Genomic DNA, 22366 nt, shown 5'->3' on the forward strand with positions numbered 1-22366 from the left:
AAATGCATCCACTGCATAATGTACACACCGGGCTGGTGTAACGACTTCACAGCAAAAATGAAAATCAGTTATATTTGCTTGGTTGAATAAATTTAATGTAATCACTTGTACCCGTTAAAAAATAATAATATTAAAAGTCCCCCTGCCCCACCCGACAGGAACATTATAATTCCCTACGGTCGTTCTGATTATGTTGAACACCACAAGAATTCGCACGACCATTCTATAACCTCTCTAACCCCTTGGTTAAGATCAAATTAAAGGGAATGATACAGCCACTACATCATGGGACACCCAATGGGTTAAAAGGCGCAATCCCTTCTACTGACAAAAGCCAACCCATTCTAGTGACATGTTTAAGGGATGTCATCTGGGTGATTGATACCCCTTTTTACAGACACCTATAAATTCCACTGGCTGCTCCCTTTTGTGTGATGTCACTGTGTGATCAGCGAGTGCTTGTGCAGCCAGAGTACCCTCCTTGTCTTTATTGGTTCTCTGATATGGACGGGGCGGGATAAGGGTACAGAAAACTCTGGCTTATTAGACACTTTCCACATTCAGAAGCCGCCTAAAAATTCAACTTGGCAAAGATTACACCTTCAAAAAAAAAAAAAAGGCACAGTCCCACCTACATCAGGGGTGGGCAACGCCAGTCCTCGAGGGCCACCAACAGGCCAGGTTCTCATGATATCCCTGCTTCAGCACACCGGTGGCTCAGATAAAGACTGAGGGATATCCTGAAAACTTGACCTCTTGGTGGCCTCAGATGACTGGCAGTGCCCACTCCTGCTCTACTGAACATGCTTTTTTAAAAAAGATTTCTTCACATTAAAAGTGTCTGTTTGGACCTCTTCATTTCCCCCCCATCTCACATTTTTGCAGTTTCTTTAAACTGTGATTTATTCCTAAAACATGAGCCCCAAGACCAAAATTAAACATGGCTGCCGAGTCCCTCTTATTTGGCGACTTTTGTAGACGTGAAATAAGATCAGAATACACAGCAGGAGTTACCATACAAATACTGTGCTGCAGGCATCAGGCATGTTTAAATAAAATAGAGGGAGGGAAGCAGGAGTATTAGGCTAAGGCCCCGGTCACGCCGCTGTAACGCGCGCCCGCGATATTAGCGGCGCGTTCAGCCTATTCCCCCGTCTGCTGATCACTGCAGGAGGAGAGACCGGGGGGGGGGGGGGTGGCGGGGGAGTGACGGGGGCGCGGCCATGACGTCACCCGGCAGGTTCGCCCTCATTGGCTGAACCGCCGGGGGCGTACCTAATCGCTCGACGCGAGTCCTGCTCTCAATTCTATTGAGAGCAGGAGCAGCTCTCGCCCGAGCGCTGCGGCCCCCCCTCGCAGCGGGCCCGGCGCCATTGAGGGGAGGGCTCTCGTCCGTGCAGCGTCCGCCACAGCGGACGCTGTAGTAGGCAGCGGGGGCAAGGCCTTAGGGTTGGTAAGATGCTTTAAAAACAGGCATCGCATGGAGCCCACTTTAAAAATAGGTCATACGGGCAGCACGTGCAAAGACGAATAAAAAGCCCGAAATAATATAATGGAAATATTACTTGAAAGCGGATTCAGGAGAGGCGTTAGAGGGCATCAGCTTTGGAGAATAAAAAAGGAAAATAAAAATTAAAAGAATTAGACACATGATAATTGAGCAGTTAATGTATTAGTCAAAAAGGCCGTGCCACACATTAAAATATTTCATGCATATATAAAATCACTCATATATGACGAAGGGTCAGGTTTAAAAGGGTATACGGTGGTTTATAAAAAAAAACAAAAAAAAAACGTATGTATTTCAAAAGGGTTGACACTAGTGGAAGGTCACTAAGGCCCAAGGTTATTGTCCAGGCTTAGCATAAAAAAGGTCATACCACACACTTCACAGCGTAACCCAGGGGTGCTCAACTCCATTCCTCAAGCCGGCCCCCCAAAACAGGTTAGGTTTTCAGGATATCCCAGCTTTTGTGCTAAAGCTGGGATATCCTGAAACCTGACCTGTTGGGGAGGATCGACAACTGGAGTGGAGCTCCCTTGGCTTAAACTACCTTAAGTATGAGCCAATTCAAATATACCAAATTTTTGCTATGGTAGGGTTAACATAGCACAAATCACTGCATATTTATTTCTGAATGGGCCGTATTGCAAACACTTACATAATGAATATGCATTAATGCAGAATTAACACAATGAATTCATAATTTAAGTATTAAACAAATTTTAGCTGTAAATAGTGTAAACATGTTATTACTGATGTACACCGTGAAATACAACCTTGCACATGTACATCAGTCCGACTGTGCATCACCAAGTTAATGACTGTTAGGCCAGGTCCATAGCAGGCACACGCTCGCGACCGAGCAACATCACACGCGCCTGTACTTGAAGCGATCTGTGGCCTGCAGGTTTCACGCGACAGGGGGTGTGCCCGTGACGTCAACGGTTCGGCCTCATTGGCTGAACCGTGCACGCGACCAGGCCGCCGCACCATAAAAACAAATCTGTCTCGTGAAGTTTCTGCAGCGCCGTCTCACGTACACGCACTACGGCCGTGCACATTGACTATGTATTTTGTTTTTGTCGCGAGCTACGTCGCTTGCGCCGTCACCCCAACTATGGCCTCAGCCTTCGCTTAGTGTCGGATTAGAGAGCTTCAGGCTTTGGCATGAAGGTAAATAATAATAATAATAATTTAAAAAAAATATCAGTGGGCTACTAGAAAATCTTCAGAAAATAAAGTGATTGTGTAACCAATACCCCTCAGTGATATCTTATCACCACACAAAATAGTGAAATATATACAAAACCTTGTGTACATATAAGCATACGTATAAGGCGTCTGCTGCTGTTGATATTAGGGTGGCTCAACACCCCCGGGCTACAAGAAAAAACAAGAAGAAATACAACGCACAACGCGAGGTATGTTTAAAAATAAAATTGTATTTAAGAGGTAATTATTCTGCGTACATCAGAAAGGTAAAAACAAGCATTCCGTGTAACAAGACACGGGTTACCACACGCCGGAACAGAACGGAAGAAGTCGTGGTCACTGCACCCTCAGATTGCATCAATCGCTGGCGTCTGGAAACAGGTGGAGTTCCTTCAGGTAGGTGGCCTGTCACATAGTGGCACTATTCAATCTCCTTGATGTGATCCTTTCTAGTAGTTCCTCTCCGAGGTGGTAAGTCTCACAAGTAACGGAATAAATGTCCATATGTATGAGCAAGCAATGACCCCCCCCTCCTTGAGAACTCAACCAATATGCCGATGGAAAAGGCAACCCATAAATCAGGCGTGCACGGAATGCTTGTTTTTACCTTTCTGATGTACGCAGAATAATTACCTCTTAAATACAATTTTATTTTTAAACATACTTCACTATGTGCGTTGTGCGTTGTTTTTCTTCTTGTTCTCTCTTTTGGCATGAAGGATTGGCAGATTTAAATACACCCTCAAGCACTTACATGTGCTCGATGCCTTAAAGCAGCAGTCCAAGCTTCCATTCCCCCCCTTTAATATGTGCATCAATACAATGCACACAATGATAATTAGCCAAGTTGCCGATCGATCGCCAAAGATCCAGCTTGGGGCAGTATTGACTCAGGATCTGTGACTTTGCAAATGGTTGCTATAGAAACAAAAATGCTTGTTACATTATAATACAATAAAAATGTAATTCAAATGCTACAAGTATTTTCTCATCGTACAGAACTGATTTTAAAAAAATAAAAAAACACATGTAGAATATTGCTTGGTCTGCAGCTTTAAAACCAGAAGTACATCACTTTGGTCGTCTGTTAAAATGGGGCTGCTGCTTCAAACTAGCAGCACATCCTACTCAGCATGTGGCGCTATATACATTATCTTGTATAAATCACCACTCCGCAACATGTATTGGATTCACAACGGCACAGTAAAAAACCCCAGGCATGCAACATTGTGAAGCACACACCCTTTCAACATTACAAAAATCCTGTTTCCACCTCTAGTTTGAGATAACAGAACTCAAACATTCCTCAGCACTCAAGCATTCCTCAGGAAGCTCAGATTTTCACGTGAACCTTGAGGAAAAACCCTTTGTGGCATACGCTGCCCTCTGCCTATAGTAAGAAACGGTTGTGTATACAAAGGCAAATAGATCCAGCCTAGTTTTCTGTTATGTGTTTACATTCCATAATAAAGACACTGTTTCTCATTATTGTCGAGCTGGCTATCAAACTCAAATTTACGGCTGCTACATTAGACACACGTGTCAAGTTTCCTTCCAGAATTAAATTTTCTCTTGCATTATATACTGTAACTTGTTTGTGCACGGTAATGGCAGCCGTTTGTTTTATTAGCACTGTAAATTGCTAAAATGGTGATCTGTGATAGACTGTAGCTGGCACTTACAAAATTAAGGGAATTAAAAATAGTAAAAGATGCACAATATAAGACGTCCCATATTTCCATTTCAGAAGATGCAATGTTGCCTCATTTCCACACACACAATATGACTATAGCCTTCACCAATAGGGCGCAGTTGTGTGCTCCAATCATTTAACAGTGTCAATCCCCAAAGTCTTCTAGACCTTATCCCAGGGGTGCTGAAACTCAGTTATCAAGGACCACCAACAGGCCAGGTTTTAAGGCTATCCCTGCTTCTGCACAGGTGGCTCAATCACTTTGATGGAGACACCTATGCAGAAGCATGGGCTAGCTTTAAATACCTGGCCAATGGCCCTTGAGGGCAGAGTTTGAGCACCCTGGCCTTACCAAATACAGGGAAATCATGATCTCAGAGCCTGCAATGCTGCTCACCTTGCCAGAGTGCTCCACAAACAGGCACGGCTAACATTTAAAATCAACCAGCCAGGGCCATCCAAAGTCCCAGCCACTAAGCTGATTCCACATCAACCACGAGATGGGTCCAAGGTACTCTAAGCACAATTAGCCCTGCCCAGTCGCCGACCATTACCGTAACCGAGCCCCATCTGGCAAGGATACCCTGCATTTACACCCCCCCCCCCCCGCCCCAACGCCCTTAAAACTAGCCGCGACCCTCCAGGCCCGCAGAAGCCTTCCAAACCCGAACTGAGGGAACAAAGGAGACAAAAACTATAACAAGCCACAGCACAAAAACTAAAACAACCCCTATGGGGGGCAGAGGAGAGGGGAGGGTGGGAAAGATCCACAGTAAATCGAAGTTCCACTCTTGGACCTTAACTGACCTACCTGGCTCCCTAGAGTGGCCATAGTGCCTCTTAGGAGGACTATTAAGTCACCCAAGGGCAACAACCCACAGACAGCAAACAGGAGCGGTGCATTGAGGTAAGTAGGTAAGACCAAAACGCAGCTCTAACAAAAAAGGCTATTTATTGGGAGAAAAAAAAAAAAAAAAAAAAAGGGACAAACATCACGTAACTAGAGGACCTCTGACACGTTTCATTTATTTCTTTGTTTAATCCTATCCTTGCTTTTCTTCATGTTGCTTGTATGTTGGTTTTCATATTATTCATTTGCCATTACTGCTGTTACTATGTTACAGTACTGCTGCAATAAGTTGTTTGTTTATCATGTTTGGTATATATGTTGTTTAGCTGTTACTATGTATTAGCTATATCTGTATTCTTTGTCTCCCCTTTCTATATACCACTATGTCTGTATAGATTCAATGGCACTCATTAATTAAGACTCAGCTGTGTAAGAGGAGCTGTCATTTAAACAATGTTGTGGTTAGCCTATCACAGTATAGCTGGTAGTATACAGGGGAGCATACAGACATTTACCACTCACTCTTTGACAAAGCCCCTTGCGAGATGAAACGAGTCATAGGTCATCTAGTTACGTGATGTTTGTCCATTTTTTTCAATAAATAGCCGTTTTTGTTAGAGCTGCGTTTTGGTCTTGCCTTCTTACCTCAGTGCACCGCTGCTTCTGTTTGCTGTTCTGGATACCTTAGCTGGTGGCACGTGGATTCTACACACAGTTGCAGACACTCATTCCGGTGTATTATCTCCTCTTCAGCGGGACACACTGGATACAGCGTGACAGCAGGTACTTTAGGATGGTCGGCTATTCTTAATGTCACCCGTTATCACCCCTCCCCCCAACCTGCTTTATTTGTCCTCTAGAACTACAAGGATGTTTGTTCATTAAGTGCCTTACGTGTGTGTTATGATCAATACGGATTATCCACGCTCTCTAGCCCTTGAGCGCTGGTGGCAGGTTATCCCTGCATTGCTTCTTCCAACAACCCACAGACAACTGCTAAATCGATGTGAAACACCCCCCGGGCACGGGAGAAGTGCTCCCCCTCCCTGCCTGGGATAACCTACCCTGGGGCACCCCATTTACCCCTTGCTGGGCCAGACACCAACCTGCTCTGCCTCCTGAGGCTTCAGGCCAACACCGTCGGCTCCCGGTGTGCCTTTCTTACAGACCCTTCCGGAGCACTAGCGCAGCTCACCATCACTGCTCAGCACTCACTCTAAGGCCTCGGCCATGTTAACCGCTTGCTGGCGGAAGCGTGCTGTGGCGTGCGCCCGCTCAGCACTGAGCCCCTACAGCCGCAATTAGAGCGGCTTTAGTAGGGGCTCACCTGCGCTTCCGCGCGCTTGCGGAAGCGCAGGTCTTAGGGGAATTTCAAATTCCCCCGCTTGCCGGCGAGACAGGCCGGTCACGTGAGCGGTTCGCCCAATGAGGGCGAATCAGCTCCGTGACGTCATTGGCCCGCCCCCGGCCAGTGACGCACCCGCCCCCGGCCCGCCCCCTGACGGCGCGTGCGGTAAGCAACCGCAAGGCCAGGTAAAGCACCCGCTTTCCCTGAGCCTCAGCGAGCAAGCAGGGAGCATGGACTCAGCCTAAGGCTGCATCCATAGACACTTCGCCCGTGCGGAGGCTGAGGGAAAGTGGGTGCTTTCCCTGGCCTTAATACGCGCGCCGTCTGGGGGCGGGCCAGTGACGTCACGGAGCTGGTTCGCCATCATTGGGCGAACCGCTCACGTGACTGGCCCTCCGCTCCCATCAGCGCATAAACTACAAAATGTATTGTCTGCTACGCCTCCGCACGCCCCTGCTAAAGCTGCTCTCATTGCGGCTCACTAGCACGCATGAGCACGACTCAGCGGCTAAGCGCCGACCATGCCCGCGGCCTTAGGAAGATTCAATGATCTTTAAGAGTAACAGTCTCACTTATTTGTATCTTGATGCAATTAAACAATATATTGGAAACAATATATTTAAAACATAGCTTATCAGGTTTATCAGTGTGATAAATTAGAGAAAAGCACTTTTTTTTTGCCTTAAACAGTGGGGCTAACAGGATGTTTGTTTTCATGAACAAGAGGTGATAGGGACTTATCCCTAAAACATGTACAGATCAAAGAAAAAATAAAGTAATAAAAAAAACAAAATGTATTTCAAAACAAATTATATAATAATCAGATTTATATTTCAAACAAACATTCTAGTTCATTGAAGGAAAATATTACAAAACCCACATCTTCAGTGGCAGTATTGTTTCATGGTGGAAGGTGCACTCTGCGGTTTGGAACGCAGCGAAACTACATTTGGCAAAAACATTCACTCTGAGTCACGAGCACAGGTATTTTTTTGGCAATTATTCAACCCGAGAGTGCTGGTACCACCTCTACAAACAAGAAAAAAAAATTGCATTATTATCTCTGTTAATAATTGATAAAAATAGAGCAGAAAAAAAACCCACACGTTTATATTTCATCTTCATTGCCTCCGATGTACCAACCTTGGCCATTGTTTTTATATATTTGCACAGCGCCATTTCCGTTTGATAGCTACCACCTATTAAATAAGGGGTCAACACTCTGCGGCGCAGTACAATGTGGGCGTCAGCGGGAATACAAGGACATTGGTTTTACACTGGTACAGTCGTTAAGGTCCACGCTGCTACAAGGAGTTTGTTCATTATTGCTTACCTATGAGTGCCAAGTGGGCTAAATCTCACAAGCGTTTGAATTCTGTTTTTTCCGAGTGGTTGCCCTTTCAAATGCCTCCAGTGCCAGATGAATGGATTACTAAAATTACAAGTTCTGTCTTGCTATAAAAAGGTGCTTGTGTTTAGATCAGTGTCTGTAGCTTGGTATTAAGAACGCAGAAATGAGATGCTCCTTTTAAGGTATTTGTCCTTGCTAAATATTTAGGATGGTTAATAATTGACTGCATTTTAAATTGTTACTGGCATTAATGGAGGCAAATTATGTTGTTGGCGTTTTTATGTACCAGAGGTACTGCCCCATGCCAACAAATATACATTTATTAAACATTGGGGAAACCGTTAACTATAGCTTAGAAAGATTTAAGTAATATTTATGGTTCAAGAATAAAAAAAAAAGTGAAAGACTTCCTAAAATAAATCCCCTTTTCACTAAAAATAAAGTTGATTTATAAGTTTGTAAATTAATGTAGTAGTACTGTAATTCCATACTCTAGTACAACCACAGTTTGACCGTTGGGTATAGGAGAGTACCAACATGGTGCCATGGTTATTGAAGGCATATTGGAGATTGGCGGGATGGAGGTAGCTTTTAAAGTGTCCAATCTGGTCTAGGACCAAAATGAATTGTTAACAGCCCTATATGTGTAAGACATTCAACCTGGATGACTGATGCCTTCAATCATCAGATCACATTTGATATGTTGATTTTTAAAGTTATTTTTAACATCTTTAAAAATTAAACTTATGTTAAATGAAACTGCTAACAGAAAATGTGAGTAGAGGTTTACGCAATACATTGCTAAAAGCCACCCCTCACCTTTTAAGCCAGGGTTTGGCATTACAATAAAGGGGGGTGGGAGAGTATCTATTGTAGGCAGTAGGGACAGAGCTCAAACTCTGATGCATCCGTCTCGCCTCTTTTTGGTTCTACATTCCTACTTGAAACAGCCATCTTCCGTCACTCCCTCCTTATCTGAAAGGTGCATTCTTGGGTTGAAATTGTGGTAACGGCCGATTGTTGAACGAACTCAATAACCTTATTGTTTATAAAAAAAATATATATATTTCTTTTTTCTTTTCAACTGGAACATTATAGCTCAAAGCTCTGGTGGCTATACGGGTCCTTTGAGAAATGTGCATTTGTTGTGATATCTTTTAAGGGAACAACAGGAGCATTCTTCAGATGAAAATGACTGTGTACAGAGCTTTTGAAAGCTCACAGGTCTCCTCAACTTTACTATGAAGCAAGTGCCTGTGAGGCTTTGAAAGTTCTGTACACGGTCATTTCATCTGTGAAGAACTCTCCTGTTTATCCCTAAAAAAGGTACAAACAGCGTGCAAGAAAATCAGAAAACTGGAAACTTCATCCAGTCCTAAAGGCCGAGTCCCCTCTAGGCAGGGCCTGCTGGGAAAATTGCGGGGCTCGGTGCAGGGCAGTGATGCGAGGCCTCTTACCTTCTCCTGCAACGCCATTTGACGTCAAGGCTTCCTGAGGAGGGACACTGACAGCAAGAGATCACACAGGAGAAGGTAAGGGAGTTAGAGGCCTCGCACTCTCCCCCGACAATCAGTTTAATTGTTGTGGGGAAGAGCGGGGCCTCTGAATCCGCGGGGCTCAGTGCAGTAGCACCGCCATCAAGCCGGCCCAGACTCTAGGACCAAAATGAACTAATAGCAGCTGTGTGTTTAATGGCTTAAACAGGAAACAGGAGTGTTCCAAAAAAAAAAATATTCTTTAAAAAAAAAATATCTATGTTTAGTTTTTTGCCTTCATTTTATTAGTATTTATCAGTATTAATGGGAATAAAATAATTGACATGCATTTAAATAGGGGGGGAAAAAAAAAAAAAAGGGGGGGGGGGGTGTTCCCAGTACTCCCTTATACCATAAAGGGGAAGGAAAAAAAAGGGAGGGGCAACATTTCGGGGCCCGTTCCCTATGGTCAGAAGGACCAAAAAGGTACTTCCCTATAACCCGTTTCCCCGCAAAAAATAAATAAACCCAAACTCAATCAGCTAGCAGTACTGAATAAGCAAATAAAATGCTAAAGCACAATGAGCAGCTCCTCATCAGCAGCAGCAGCAGGTGTAGCGACAGTGAGACTGACCGTAGGATTTTGCAGTTGGACTCGTCCAGACAAGTGCAGTATACACATCTCCTGTTGTCTCTGTACATTGCTCATTGTGCTTTAGCATGCTATTTGCTTATTCAGTACTGCTAGCTGATTGAGTTCAGGTTTATTTATTTTTACACGTGGAAAACAGGGTATAGGGAAGTACCTTTGGTCCTTCTGACCATAGGGAACAGGCATGAGGAAGGGGTCATCACCCCGAAACGTTGCCCCCCTATTTTTCCCTCTCCCTTTGTGGTACTCCCTTGCCTTCCCTTCCCCCTGGTCTGACCTCCCCTCGTTCTTAGAGAGTATTATCATCTTTTGCTGCTTTAGTGTTTGGCACTGTTCTATAGTTTTGTTCTTGTGCTCTCTATTAAACATTTCATTTTTGGCATATTCCTAGTTTTTGATTATCATTATATGGTCATTGAGTGCAGGGAACACCCCCCCCCTTTTTTTCCCCTGGATACTTAGGAGGATTAAGGGTCCTCCATGTTCCCTTGAGCACCCTGGATCCATTGCTTAATTCATTGAGTGCTGTCTATCTCCATATTTGTCTATGCATTTAAATAGAGTTTAATCTAAACTTTAGTTTCCATACGGCTTGGTAATATCTTAATATCCTACTGGAGGATGGACTGCCACATGAGGTGGAATTTAATAGTATAGAGCGCTTTATTTACATTTTTAGCCAAATGTGCAAGATAAGTCAGTCAGTGGTGTCTTTTTTTTAGCGGAATCCCGAATTATAAGCCCTCTCCCGAGTCTCACCCAACCCCAACACCAGGAATGGAAAATGGAGTCCTGTCCCTTTCCTAACAGCTCTCATTCAGCCAGTCTACAATTGCACCAAGACACAGGTTGGAGAAAAAAAAAAAAAAAAAAAAAAAGAGTCAATACATGACTATCGCTTACATGTGAGCCAGTCATTGAGACACACTGTAAACACCATACGGGCACTATCCCTGGCTACAGCGGAAGCATTGAATGCCAAGAGCTAATGGGGAAGGCCCACACATGCCAACCGTCCTGGATCAGCATTGTGCTCACTGAACACCACGAGAAAAAAAAAAAACTAACGTACGAGCCCACGTGCCATTACTTTGTATTTTATCTTTTCTTGTCCTTTTCAAAGCGTTTTTTTTTGTTTTTTTTTAATCTGACGCTCGATTCAGGAGATAAGTGTTTGAAATATTCAGTGCCTGGGAGTTTAAAATGGAGCTCTCCCCTGAGCATTTTAAAAAGGTTCATAAAAAAAAAAACATACAATTTCAAACACAACCTCGTCCACTGACATGGGAGAGCGTAGAAAATTGGGGATGTTTGGCTCCTGAAGAACCTCTTCAGAAGATGTCATTCACTGCTCTGCTTGCCGAATTCTCACACCACAATGCCTTGCAGAGACATATGCAGGGCATTGTGAGGCACAATGTCGGAAAGCAGTGTGGTGATAGCTCTGCTTCCCAAGAGGTTTTTCAGCAGGTCAGTCTTTCCTGCGCGGGCCCCCACAGTGGACCGATGCAGGCAAGTTACATTTTTTGAGCCCTCATTTACCATAATGTTATTACCTCTAACATATCTGTCCAACAATGACATCATAATTACATCACAAAGAAGAAAAAACATATCAGGGATTAGATTCTACCATCAGTTTTTTAGGTTAGGGGTGTGCAAGACTTTTCTGGGGGGGGGGGGGGGAAACGGCTTTCAGCACGGGGCTTCTGTATACTTACTTACCTGGCTTCAGGCACGCGTCTATGACAACGTGTCACGCAGCGGGTCACGTGACCCCGCAGTGTCATTTGACGCAGCTTTAGAGATATGGGGGGGGGCACGACAGGAGAGCAGGCAGAGGGGGCGCAGTGCGTTTGCGCACCCCTGTTTTAGGCAACGGGTAAGGTACACAAATCTAAGGTAGAGGCATAAAATAAAGAGATAAGGACCATAAAACTAATCCTAAACTGTAGGTTACAGACATGTGCAGGATAATCTATCCTAAACTTTAATTTGTAGAAGTATTCCCCCTTTCTTTTGCACTTACCTGAACAGGGGAGGCTCACTGGAGCAGATCTGTGTTTTTCCAACCCCCAGTTCAGGAGAGGAGTTTGTGTCTGTGTTTAATTTGATAGACAAGAACAAAAAGCAAACATGGCTGCATGGGCACCAATAGTAAGTTGCAACCTTGTACCCGGACGTTCCGTCTTATTGGTCGCCAGAATGAGCCCGACCCTGCAGTCATTTTATATCCACAGTGGGGAGCACAGACTTAAAATATTTATACTGCACCTTTAATAGACAGAATAATTGACTAATTTTAGTAGCTTCCTTAAAAAGCAGCAATCCTGCAGTTTGTTTTGTTTTTTTTTAAGTCGAGTTACAGGAATGAAGCCAGGGGTCTCCGGAGCCAAACCGCGTGAATTTCTGCTCCGGTGAAACCCTGCTTTGAGATATTTACTTCCACAGAGGGTGCTGGTAGCCCCTCCGGCTGAGCTATCAAATGGTGGATTTAAAGCTCCTGCGTCATGCGGGTCAATAAGAAGCCATGACATCATCCCTTACAGCTTCCTACTGGCTCTCGTGACCAGGACATTGAAACCTGCTTCAGGTACCCGGAAGTATGCAACTGTGGAAGTAGAGGGAACCACAGAGCGGAAATTAACACTATTCAGCTCCCGAGACCTCCTGCTTCAAAACATACATACCAACACATGCTTTGCAGTTTTAAAAACATGAATCCCCTTTCAAAAAGTGTTTTTGTGTCCTGTACTGTAATATATAAATGTTAATGGAAACACTGACTGTCTTATTAGTCATTTCTTTTTCTCCACCCTCATTTCAGTGACATACTTGAAAACGAGAGGTAACTCTCAATGTATTACTGCCTGGTAAAAAAAATTATAAATAAATAATTTGTGTGGGTAACTATGGATTCAGAATTACTTCCCCCGGGGAAGAAATGGAATAAGTAGTGTGTGGCACAATGCCAGTGAAGGATATGGGGGTTTAACCCTTTGGGTGCCGTTGAGACAGCTACTACAGCACGCGGTCTAGTGCACCATAGGCCTCATGACGTAGTAGCTAAATCAACGTTCCTGCTTGCTTTCCTATCGGAGATCGCGTTAGTGGAGTGCAGAATGCAATCTTTAAGGCCCCGCTCACTCTGCCTGCTACGAGACGTGTGCGTGCGCGCCATTCGTCGAGGTTTGTGATAGGCAGTGTTCAAACGTCTCCTGGCGGCGAAGTACAGCGTTGATGCTGCTGCACTTGAGGGAGACAACTCAAGTTGCAATTTCCTGCTGCGGCAGCGTCACGTGTACATCATCCAATGAAATTAAACACACTTTTATTTATTTTTAATTATATGGATGATGGAGGATATGGAAGTCCCGCCTCCAAGTTGCGCCATTCAGTCTGCTGGGGATGAGCACACATCGCCCAGCAGACAGAAGCGCGCAGACGTGCGCACTCTGCGTCTTGAGGTAGGCAGAGTGAGCTCGGACCAAGTGAGACGGAATGACTCCTCCCTTTCCGTTAACAGTGAGGGAGCAGCGACGCAACTGCTTCGGAGACGCATTTGAAGGGTTTAATGTCCCAAAGGACGGAAGCCAATAGGAAGCTGCGACATCATCCGTTGCGGCTTCCTATTGGCTTGCATGACAGGAGCTTGAAAATGCACAAGGAACTGGTATGCACCTCGGGAAGTAGGGGGTACCAGCTAAAATAAACACGGTTCAATAAAATAAAAACTGGAATGCACCTTTAAACTTTTCCCTGCAAGAAGGGCATGTTGCAAAGTAATGCGTTTATTTTTTTTTAGAAGGGCCTGAAGTGCATTGCACTGCAGAACACTTCACATTCAAAAGGGTTACAGCTGCAAATGCATTTAGAGGACAAGTTCATATTGTTACAGACTTGCCAAATGAAAGATGAAAATTACAGGTCTATCTTTTTTGTTTTGCTTCCGAGGAGACCCGGGCAGACTTTCAATCTGTTCCTGGGATGCTGTAATTTTGACATTAGACAAAAACGGCTTGCAACCGGATTTCCCTCCCTTGGATATCAGAACGAGAACAATGTTCAAAAGACTGAGGTGTGCAGTTTAAAAAAATAAATGAAAAAAAACCCAGAAACAACAAAACACCACATTTCAGTGCAGCAGAAAGACCCATTGTGTATAAGATTTTAGGTCTTGGTTATCAAATAAGTCAGCTTCCGATAAATAGGTTGAGAATACACAGTGCACGGTATTTTAACCCAAGTCAGGGAATCACCCACTTAACTTTTCTGCTAGTGAATCAGTGACACTGCTCTTACTCCCCTGCTTTTGCAAAGCGAGGCCTACAAGGCCTCACCACATTGTTGTTCTGCAGATCACGCGCCTGCATGCAGAACAACATCTGTTCCTCCCTCTCCCTCTCCCCTTCTCCTGGGGCAGCAAATTGCCACCGTATGGTTTTTTTTCTTCCGTATTGATATTTGTATCTGCTTGGGAGGGCAGCAGCTTACAGCATTCCTAGAGTATCAAGGACAGGGCCAATAATATTTCAGCAAGGGGGAGGAGGGGTGGAATCATGCCAAGACAAATATGATTTCGCAGAAATGGAACAGACATAAAATTCTAAATTATTAAGACTGTATTCTGTCCCTGAGATAAACAGACTTATGTTTGAGATGTGTGTGCAACAGGCCTGCTAAGAAACGGGCTGTTTATTGAAGAGATGGAATCGTGCCACCTCCAGTCTCCTCCCTGCATCCCTCCCTCCCCATTGTGCAATAGTCATGGGGTTCTCCTGACTTCCCTAACCTTGTTTACAATAAGGATTCCTGTAGGCATGGCAAAAACTGTCTGGAAATTAGGGGTTATTTGCACACAGAATCACCTCGCATGACACAAAAGACATCAAAAACGTGTTGGGAGTGGAACAAAAAAAAAAAAACGACACAGGGGATGTCACCCAAAAGACATACAATGTGTCCTGACGGAGTGAGGACAGAATGGTGTCTGCCTGCAGATATGCACCATTCAATAATCAACCATTTGTGATTACCCCTTATCAACATGTATCAAGTAGCAATTACCCTAAAAAAAAAAACTCAGTACATTGTTATAGCTCCACCCAAAGACTCAATAGTGCATTCATTTTATGTATTTCTTTAAAAGGACTTGTTCAGTCTTATTTAACAAGCAGCAGGATAATGTTGTTTGTTTACGTGTAACCGTTATCCTAACATGCCCAGAATCCTAATCCGGGATAAAATAATTGCAAGCTAAATAAAGAGGGGGGGCAGAGAGAAGGTTATATAGAGTCGGCTGCTGGGCAAATATACACTTTGTTTCCTTATTATTGGCGTTTCCAGCACTCTCCCCAGCCTCCCTCTATTTAGACCGCCTGCAGGTAAAATCTATGGGTGTCACATTCGGCTGAATGTCTTCCACATGGCAAAATGGGGTTTGAAAATGACAGCCACCGCAGGCCCCTTGCACATGGTTGGGGGAGGGGGTGCATTTGCAGCCACATGGTTGGGGGGGGGGTGCACATTTGCAGCCACATGGTTGGGGGGGGGGTGCATTTGCAGCCACATGCTTGGGGGGGGAGGGGTGCATTTGCAGCTACATGCTTGGGGGGGGGGGTGGGTGCATTTGCAGCTACATGCTTGGGGGGGGGGTGCATTTGCAGCTACATGCTTGGGGGGGTGGGTGCATTTGCAGCTACATGCTTGGGGGGGTGGGTGCATTTGCAGCTACATGCTTGGGGGGGTGGGTGCATTTGCAGCTACATGCTTGGGGGGGGTGGGTGCATTTGCAGCTACATGCTTGGGGGGGTGGGTGCATTTGCAGCTACATGCTTGGGGGGGGTGGGTGCATTTGCAGCTACATGCTTGGGGGGGTGGGTGCATTTGCAGCTACATGCTTGGGGGGGTGCATTTGAAGCTACATGCTTGGGGGGGTGCATTTGCAGCCACATGCTTGGGGGGGGTGCATTTGCAGCCACATGGTTGGGGGGGGGGTGCATTTGCAGCCATATGGTTGGGGGGGTGCATTTGCAGCCACATGGTTGTGGGGGGGGTGCATTTGCAGCCACATGGTTGTGGGGGGGGGTGCATTTGCAGCCACATGGTTGTGGGGGGGGGTGCATTTGCAGCCACATGGTTGTGTGGAGGGGGGTGCATTTGCAGCCACATGGTTGTGGGGGGGGGTGCATTTGCAGCCACATGGTTGTGGGGGGGGGGGTGCATTTGCAGCCACATGGTTGTGGGGGGGGGTGCATTTGCAGCCACATGGTTGTGGGGGGGGGGTGCATTTGCAGCCACATGGTTGTGGGGGGGGGTGCATTTGCAGCCACATGGTTGTGGGAAGGGGGTGCATTTGCAGCCACATGGTTGTGGGGGGGGGGGTGCATTTGCAGCCACATGGTTGTGGGGGGGGGTGCATTTGCAGCCACATGGTTGTGGGGGGGGGGTGCATTTGCAGCCACATGGTTGTGGGGGGGGGGGGGTGCATTTGCAGCCACATGGTTGTGTGGGGGGGGGGGTACATTTGCAGCCACATGGTCGGGGGGGGTTGCATTTGCAGCCACATGGTCGGGGGGGGGGGGGGGGTTGCATTTGCAGCCACATGGTTGGGGGGGTTGCATTTGCAGCCACATGGTTGGGGGGGTTGCATTTGCAGCCACATGGTTGGGGGGGGGGGTGCATTTGCAGCCACATGGTGGGGGTTGCATCCCCTACACCACCATACAAGCATTGTGCATTTGCAGCCACGTTTTACCCACCTGCATCCTCCTCGCAAACACACTCCCAATCCCCCCATGCAACATGTTTGCAAAAACAAGATCATCTAGGTCGCGCTCCCAACTTACCTCCAGGGGTGGTGGAGAAGAGGGTGCCCCCGGGGGTGGTGCAATAATCATGAGGTAGCTGCGAGGAGTCGCTGATGGGGATGGTCCTGGTGGGGATGGCCCGGCTCTGGCTGTGATGGTGTCCGGATGACATGTTCCTGGCCTGGGGATGTGCGAGTGAGGTTGTGTGTTGGGGGAGAAAGGAAGACAGAGAGCAGGGCTGGGAGGAGCTGGCTGAGGTAGAGGGTGCAGGGGGGAGGATTGGCTGGTTGCTCCTTCTCTCTCCCTTTCTTTTCTCCTCCGCCCTTCTCCCTGTGCCAGGAAACAGGACGCAGCAGCAGTGAGCAGCCAGGAAATGAAGTCAGGACTGAGCCTGCTGTTAACCCTTGTGTAGCCACACTGTACGGCGGGGCTGATGCAACAGGCAGGCCCAGCCTTGCTGCACAGGCCTGGAAGGAGGAGTGGGACAATGTTAAAGGGGCTGTCCTGTCTAGAATGGAAGTGAAACTAAGGACAGTGGCAAGTTAAATGCAGCAATAATAATAACAACTTTATTTCTTAGAGCACATTTCTCCCAATAGGACTCAAAGCGCTTCACAAATACAGTATAGCACAGCGGTGCGCAAAGTGGGGGCCGCGAGACTCGCTGCGGGGGGCGCGGAGTTTACAGAGGCCCCCGCACGCTTCCCGAATACATTTAAATTAATGCCGGGAGAGCTGCAGGGCCTCAGTAAACTTCTACTTACCTTGTTTAAGACGCTCCTGGTCACGCGTCACCATGGCCGCGTGGTCATATCATGTTGCGGTGACGTCATGACACCAGGACGTCTGAAGCAAGGTAAGCAGGGGGGCGCGAAGAGAGAGGGACAGGCGGCAGGGAAAAAAGATTGCGCTCCCCTGGTATAGCACTTGGGAGTTTTACAGACACAGTCCCTGCCCAGATGAGTTTACAATCTATGATTTTACTGCCTGAGGCACAGGGAGATAAAGTGACTTGCCCAAGGTCACAATGCACTGCTGCTTCAAACTCAGTGTTATTGTTTTCAGTCCGTGCCTTTACTCACTGAGCCACTCCTTCAAATATATATATATATTGTAGCGCACTACCCCCCCACCCTGGGAGATATGGTGGCTACCGTGTGTGTGGTACATTTCCTGTGACTCACAGGAGGGCCGAGCCTCCGCTGCTTGGAGCCTGGGGTGTCCGATCCGTCTGGTGACAGCGCCTCAATCTGCACGGGATCCTACTATGTTGGATAACCCCGTAAAAGGACCCAATACAGTAATACGCACACTGATAAGAATAAGTTTACTGTAAGCATAAGATAATGAACAATACTACCACTTCTCCACCAACTAGGCCTCGCAGGGCCGTAACCCCACAGTGTCCTCCAACCAATGTCCATACCTGATGGATATCACCCCACAGTACTGAGGTGCTCCTGGGCACCTAACCTCCCCAGTGTCCTCAGGAACTAGCCTACCCACATGTGTGTGACAGTGCTGCCCACAAGAACTGAAGGCGTTACAGTTGGTGCACTTGGAGTACCTGCCCCGGTGCTCCTACACCCGGGATGGCCGGAAGATAATACGGATCCACTGATCCAGCAATGTCGGCGCAACCTCCGCATCTACGTAGGGTGGTATCCCGCGTGGATGGTTTCACCATGAAGAAAGTCTCTCTCGATGGGATGATCCTGTCCCGGACCACCAAGGGCCAGGTTGCAGCCGCGGCCTGGCGTTTCCCCTCACGCTTGTGGTACCGGACAAGGTCCCTATCTATGGGGGTCCCTGCAGCAGCCACAAGCTAACATGGGGAGTTGGGGCCCAAGGGGGTCTCTGGCCTAGTGCAGGGGTCACAGATGCCTTGCACCTACACACCCTATCCTGCTCCCAGCTCTGACTGGCGTGCTCCTAGCGTGCGCAATGTACTATATCTTCAGCAGGGATACCGGGCAGCCCTATTGGCTGTGTAGCATCACATGTCTGCAGCTGCTGGGAACTGTAGTTCCCCTGCAAGGGCTTCTAAGCAATTTCCACTGCTCTCACTGCGCATGCACAAGCTATCTGCGCATGCGCGCCATATTAAAGATGGCGACGCCCTGCTACGGGAGCTGCCGGCAACTCGGTCGCCTGGCCTGTACAACCGGCAAAATGGCTCTGCTCCTTCACCTCTCCCCGCGCTCCCCCCCCCCCAGTCTCCGCTGTCGGTCGCAGCTGCAGCCAGAGGTAAGGGGCCATAGGGAAGCCCAGAGGGGGAAACGGGCTAGAATATATATATATGTATGTATATATATATATATATATATATATATCCCCAATAAAGAATATCACTTGTGAGCACATTCACATGTCTTAAACAGGTCTGCAACTCTGCCTTGCAACCATTAAGGCTGGATAGGTTTCACCACACCTCATTTAGGAACAAAGGTGACACTGTGTGCTCATTACATGTCATTTCCCAGAATCCCTTGCTGCGGTGGAAGCACTGTCTAAGACGTTAATGTGCTCACAAGTGATATCTTTTTATTTGCTGTATGCTTTACGGTGGAGGGTTTTTTATGACCTTTTTCACCCACCACAATTTAGATAAATATACCGTATAAAGAAAAAATAGTAGCGTATATTCCTACCAAGTTGGCTTAGCAATTCTTTAAATAACTGATGCTGCCTTAATGGAAGACATTAATTCATCAGCAATTCATCTGCTCCAGGATACTCTTTATTCCGGGACATGGCCTTTCCAACTGAAGATCTGTGGATGCAGTAGGGGTACAGCTTCTTCATTCTGGCGGTGATATTTATGCACAACCGTTTGTTTTAATTTTATAATTGGTAAGTGCGCTTTATTCCCTTGTTCACCCCTTCCCTATCTTAATAAATTTCATATTGCGCTATGGGGTTGCGCTCTCTCCTTTCTTTTTAGATAAATATATATATACTGTATATATAAAATTATTTTTATTTTCTTAAGAAAAAAATTCTCATAGGATTTTTAGAAGCAGCAGTCTGTGCTGATAAACCTTTTTTTTTTTTAAATTTAACCTTTATGTATCGGCCGCAGGGCCGGCTGAAAGCTTGACGGGGCCCAGAGCAGTGGGTGTGTGGCGGGGCCTCCTACCTTCTCAGGAGCCAGTGTCTCCTCCTGCTCCATCGTGTTGTCATGGTAACGGGTCATCACATGAGAGCAGGAGGAGATGCCGGCACATGCAGAGGCCCCGTGCTCTCCTCCGGCAATCACTTTAAATGTTGTGGGGAAGAGCACAAAATCTCTGTAAATGCGAGGCTAGGTGCAATGGCACCAAATGCACCACCATCAAGCCGGCCCTGGACTGTCCGGGTCATAAGAGTGACAGCGGACCTCTGGCACGTCTGCATCATGTGATCGCTTCTTGAGCGGTGACGTGACTGGTGCTCGGGTGCCGTAAACCAAAGTGGAGGAGGTTGCAAATTTGCATTTTGGATCGGGCTGACAGAACAGCCAGCCCGATCTGCCTCTAGAAAATGAGCAGGTGCTCACGACGAACCAAGTATATCATAAGGACCGCTAAAGGACTGGCTCTGGTCCGGTCCCGCGCATGCGCGACTTTCCCTGCTCTGGCCACTATGGTGCCGTGATACACAGATCGCGTTACTGGAGCAACGGCGGACGCCATACTCCTCACTTGAGACCGGCCTGCCTCCTAGTGCATCTGCGCAAAGCTATTATTTCATATAGCACTTTTCTCCCAATAGGACTGAAAGTGCTTCACTATTACAGTATAGTGCACAGCACATAGGAATTTTACATATACGGTATATATACATACATGCATACACACACACATCACATTTTAAGTTATGGTGGGTGAAAAAGGCAACATATATGCAAAGCCATAAATACATACATATGCACATGGCAAGGTTTCTGAACAATGTAACTTGATATTTGGGGTGGGTTCTAGTTTACTAGTTCTTCAGTTAACAGGTGATGAACAAGCATACATTGAATTGGAGCAGACAAGATTGACATGCCCCCCTTACAAGCACACAGCGCTCCCTTCTAAGGCCGTGTCCATAGTGGATTCGATGGCGCGTGCGACAAATACAAACCAATGGAGGCCAATGCATGTGTCCATAGTTTGTTTGTGCACGTGAGCGCCGAGGCGGCCAATGCGTGGTGGGACAGACAGGTTTGAATTTGCCGCGCGACGGCCGGGTTACGTGTACAATTCAGCCAATGAGGGCGAACCGCTCACGTGATGTCATGGGCACGCCCCCCATCGCGAAACCCTGCATGCCACAGATCTTTGCAAGTAAAGTCAAGTGTGACGTCACGCGCTCGGTCGCGCATACTATTGACCTGGCCTAAAGATCAACCTTTCAAGAGCTGGAACACTAGTGATGGCCCTTATCACATTGATTAAACCTTTTTATTCAAATCCAGGGCTGATTATTTGTCACGGGTAAAGCTCAGGATGGGGTTAAGATAACTACAAAAATGGTTCTTGAAAGTGTATTACAAGGTATAGCATGCAGTGGTCCACAATACAAGTGCACACACCATTCAGTTCGCGCAGTGATCCCAAAGAGGGGTACGCTAGGGCAGGAGTGCACAACTCCAGTCCTTAAGCCCCCCCAAACAGGTCAGGTTTTCAGTATAATAAGTGTGTGTTCCCCCACGAGCTCAGCACACTACACAGCCTGGGATTGGTCTGACTGTTTTGTTTTCACCAGCCTGATGAGTAGGCAATAAGATTTATTAATAAGGGGTTCACGAAACAAATATTTGTCAGCGGGGGTTGCATAATGTAAAAAAGAAAAAAAAAGGGTGCGAACCAGTGGGCTTGTGCAAGAAAAGCGTCTTTGTCCAGAAAAGCATAATTAAACAGGAAATATTGCAAGGAAGAAAATACAGAAGTGAGTAGAAAAGTTTCAGCACGTTTATTATAGTGCTGGAGGGAACAGCAGCGTGCTGTGTCAGCACTGAATGAGTTAACCTTCCCTGCAATTGGATGGCCAGAGAATTAAAGCTGCCCCCCATTCCCCAATGAAACTGATATGATATATATGTGTATAAATAAAATATATACCCCTTTGAGCAAACAGAATACATTGTTGCTTTGGTCAATTATTTGCTATGAACACAATTTGAGTCAAATGCAGCAGGGGATAGAGAAAGAAAGGGAACATAAGGAGTGAAACTGAGGGCTTTATAAAATCATTATGGTTGATGCTACTAGGTCTGGGATTTTTTGTTAAGGCCAAATCCTTTTGTCTTATTATCAGTCGCGTCTATACCTGAAAAAAGAAGTTTGAAAAATGTTTTAATTGGTTATATTTGCTCGGAGGATTTATGCGGAGTCACAGAAAATGCACATATTGTAATGTTTTTCTGCACATCCTAATCCCTGATGCTTTCCAATCCAGAGTTAATTGAGTAAATTGTGCAATTAAATGTATGGTTTTCATGCC

The 22366-nt window shown here is 46.3% G+C and overlaps 1 protein-coding gene across 1 annotated transcript in view; it reads right to left on the bottom strand.

Moving 5' to 3' along the window:
• EIF4EBP2 (eukaryotic translation initiation factor 4E binding protein 2) overlaps positions 1-17263 on the bottom strand; it is a 32043-nt gene extending 14780 nt beyond the window's left edge. The window contains exon 1 of the mRNA XM_075610757.1: positions 16934-17263. Coding sequence (XP_075466872.1) covers positions 16934-17066 — 133 coding nt within the window. The 5' untranslated portion in view covers positions 17067-17263. The remainder of the gene's footprint in view (positions 1-16933) is intronic.
• Between the last annotated feature and the right edge of the window lie 5103 nt (positions 17264-22366).

The sequence above is a fragment of the Ascaphus truei genome, chromosome 8 (genome assembly GCF_040206685.1).
Source record: "Ascaphus truei isolate aAscTru1 chromosome 8, aAscTru1.hap1, whole genome shotgun sequence".
In the NCBI taxonomy this organism is placed as follows: Eukaryota; Metazoa; Chordata; class Amphibia; order Anura; family Ascaphidae; genus Ascaphus; species Ascaphus truei.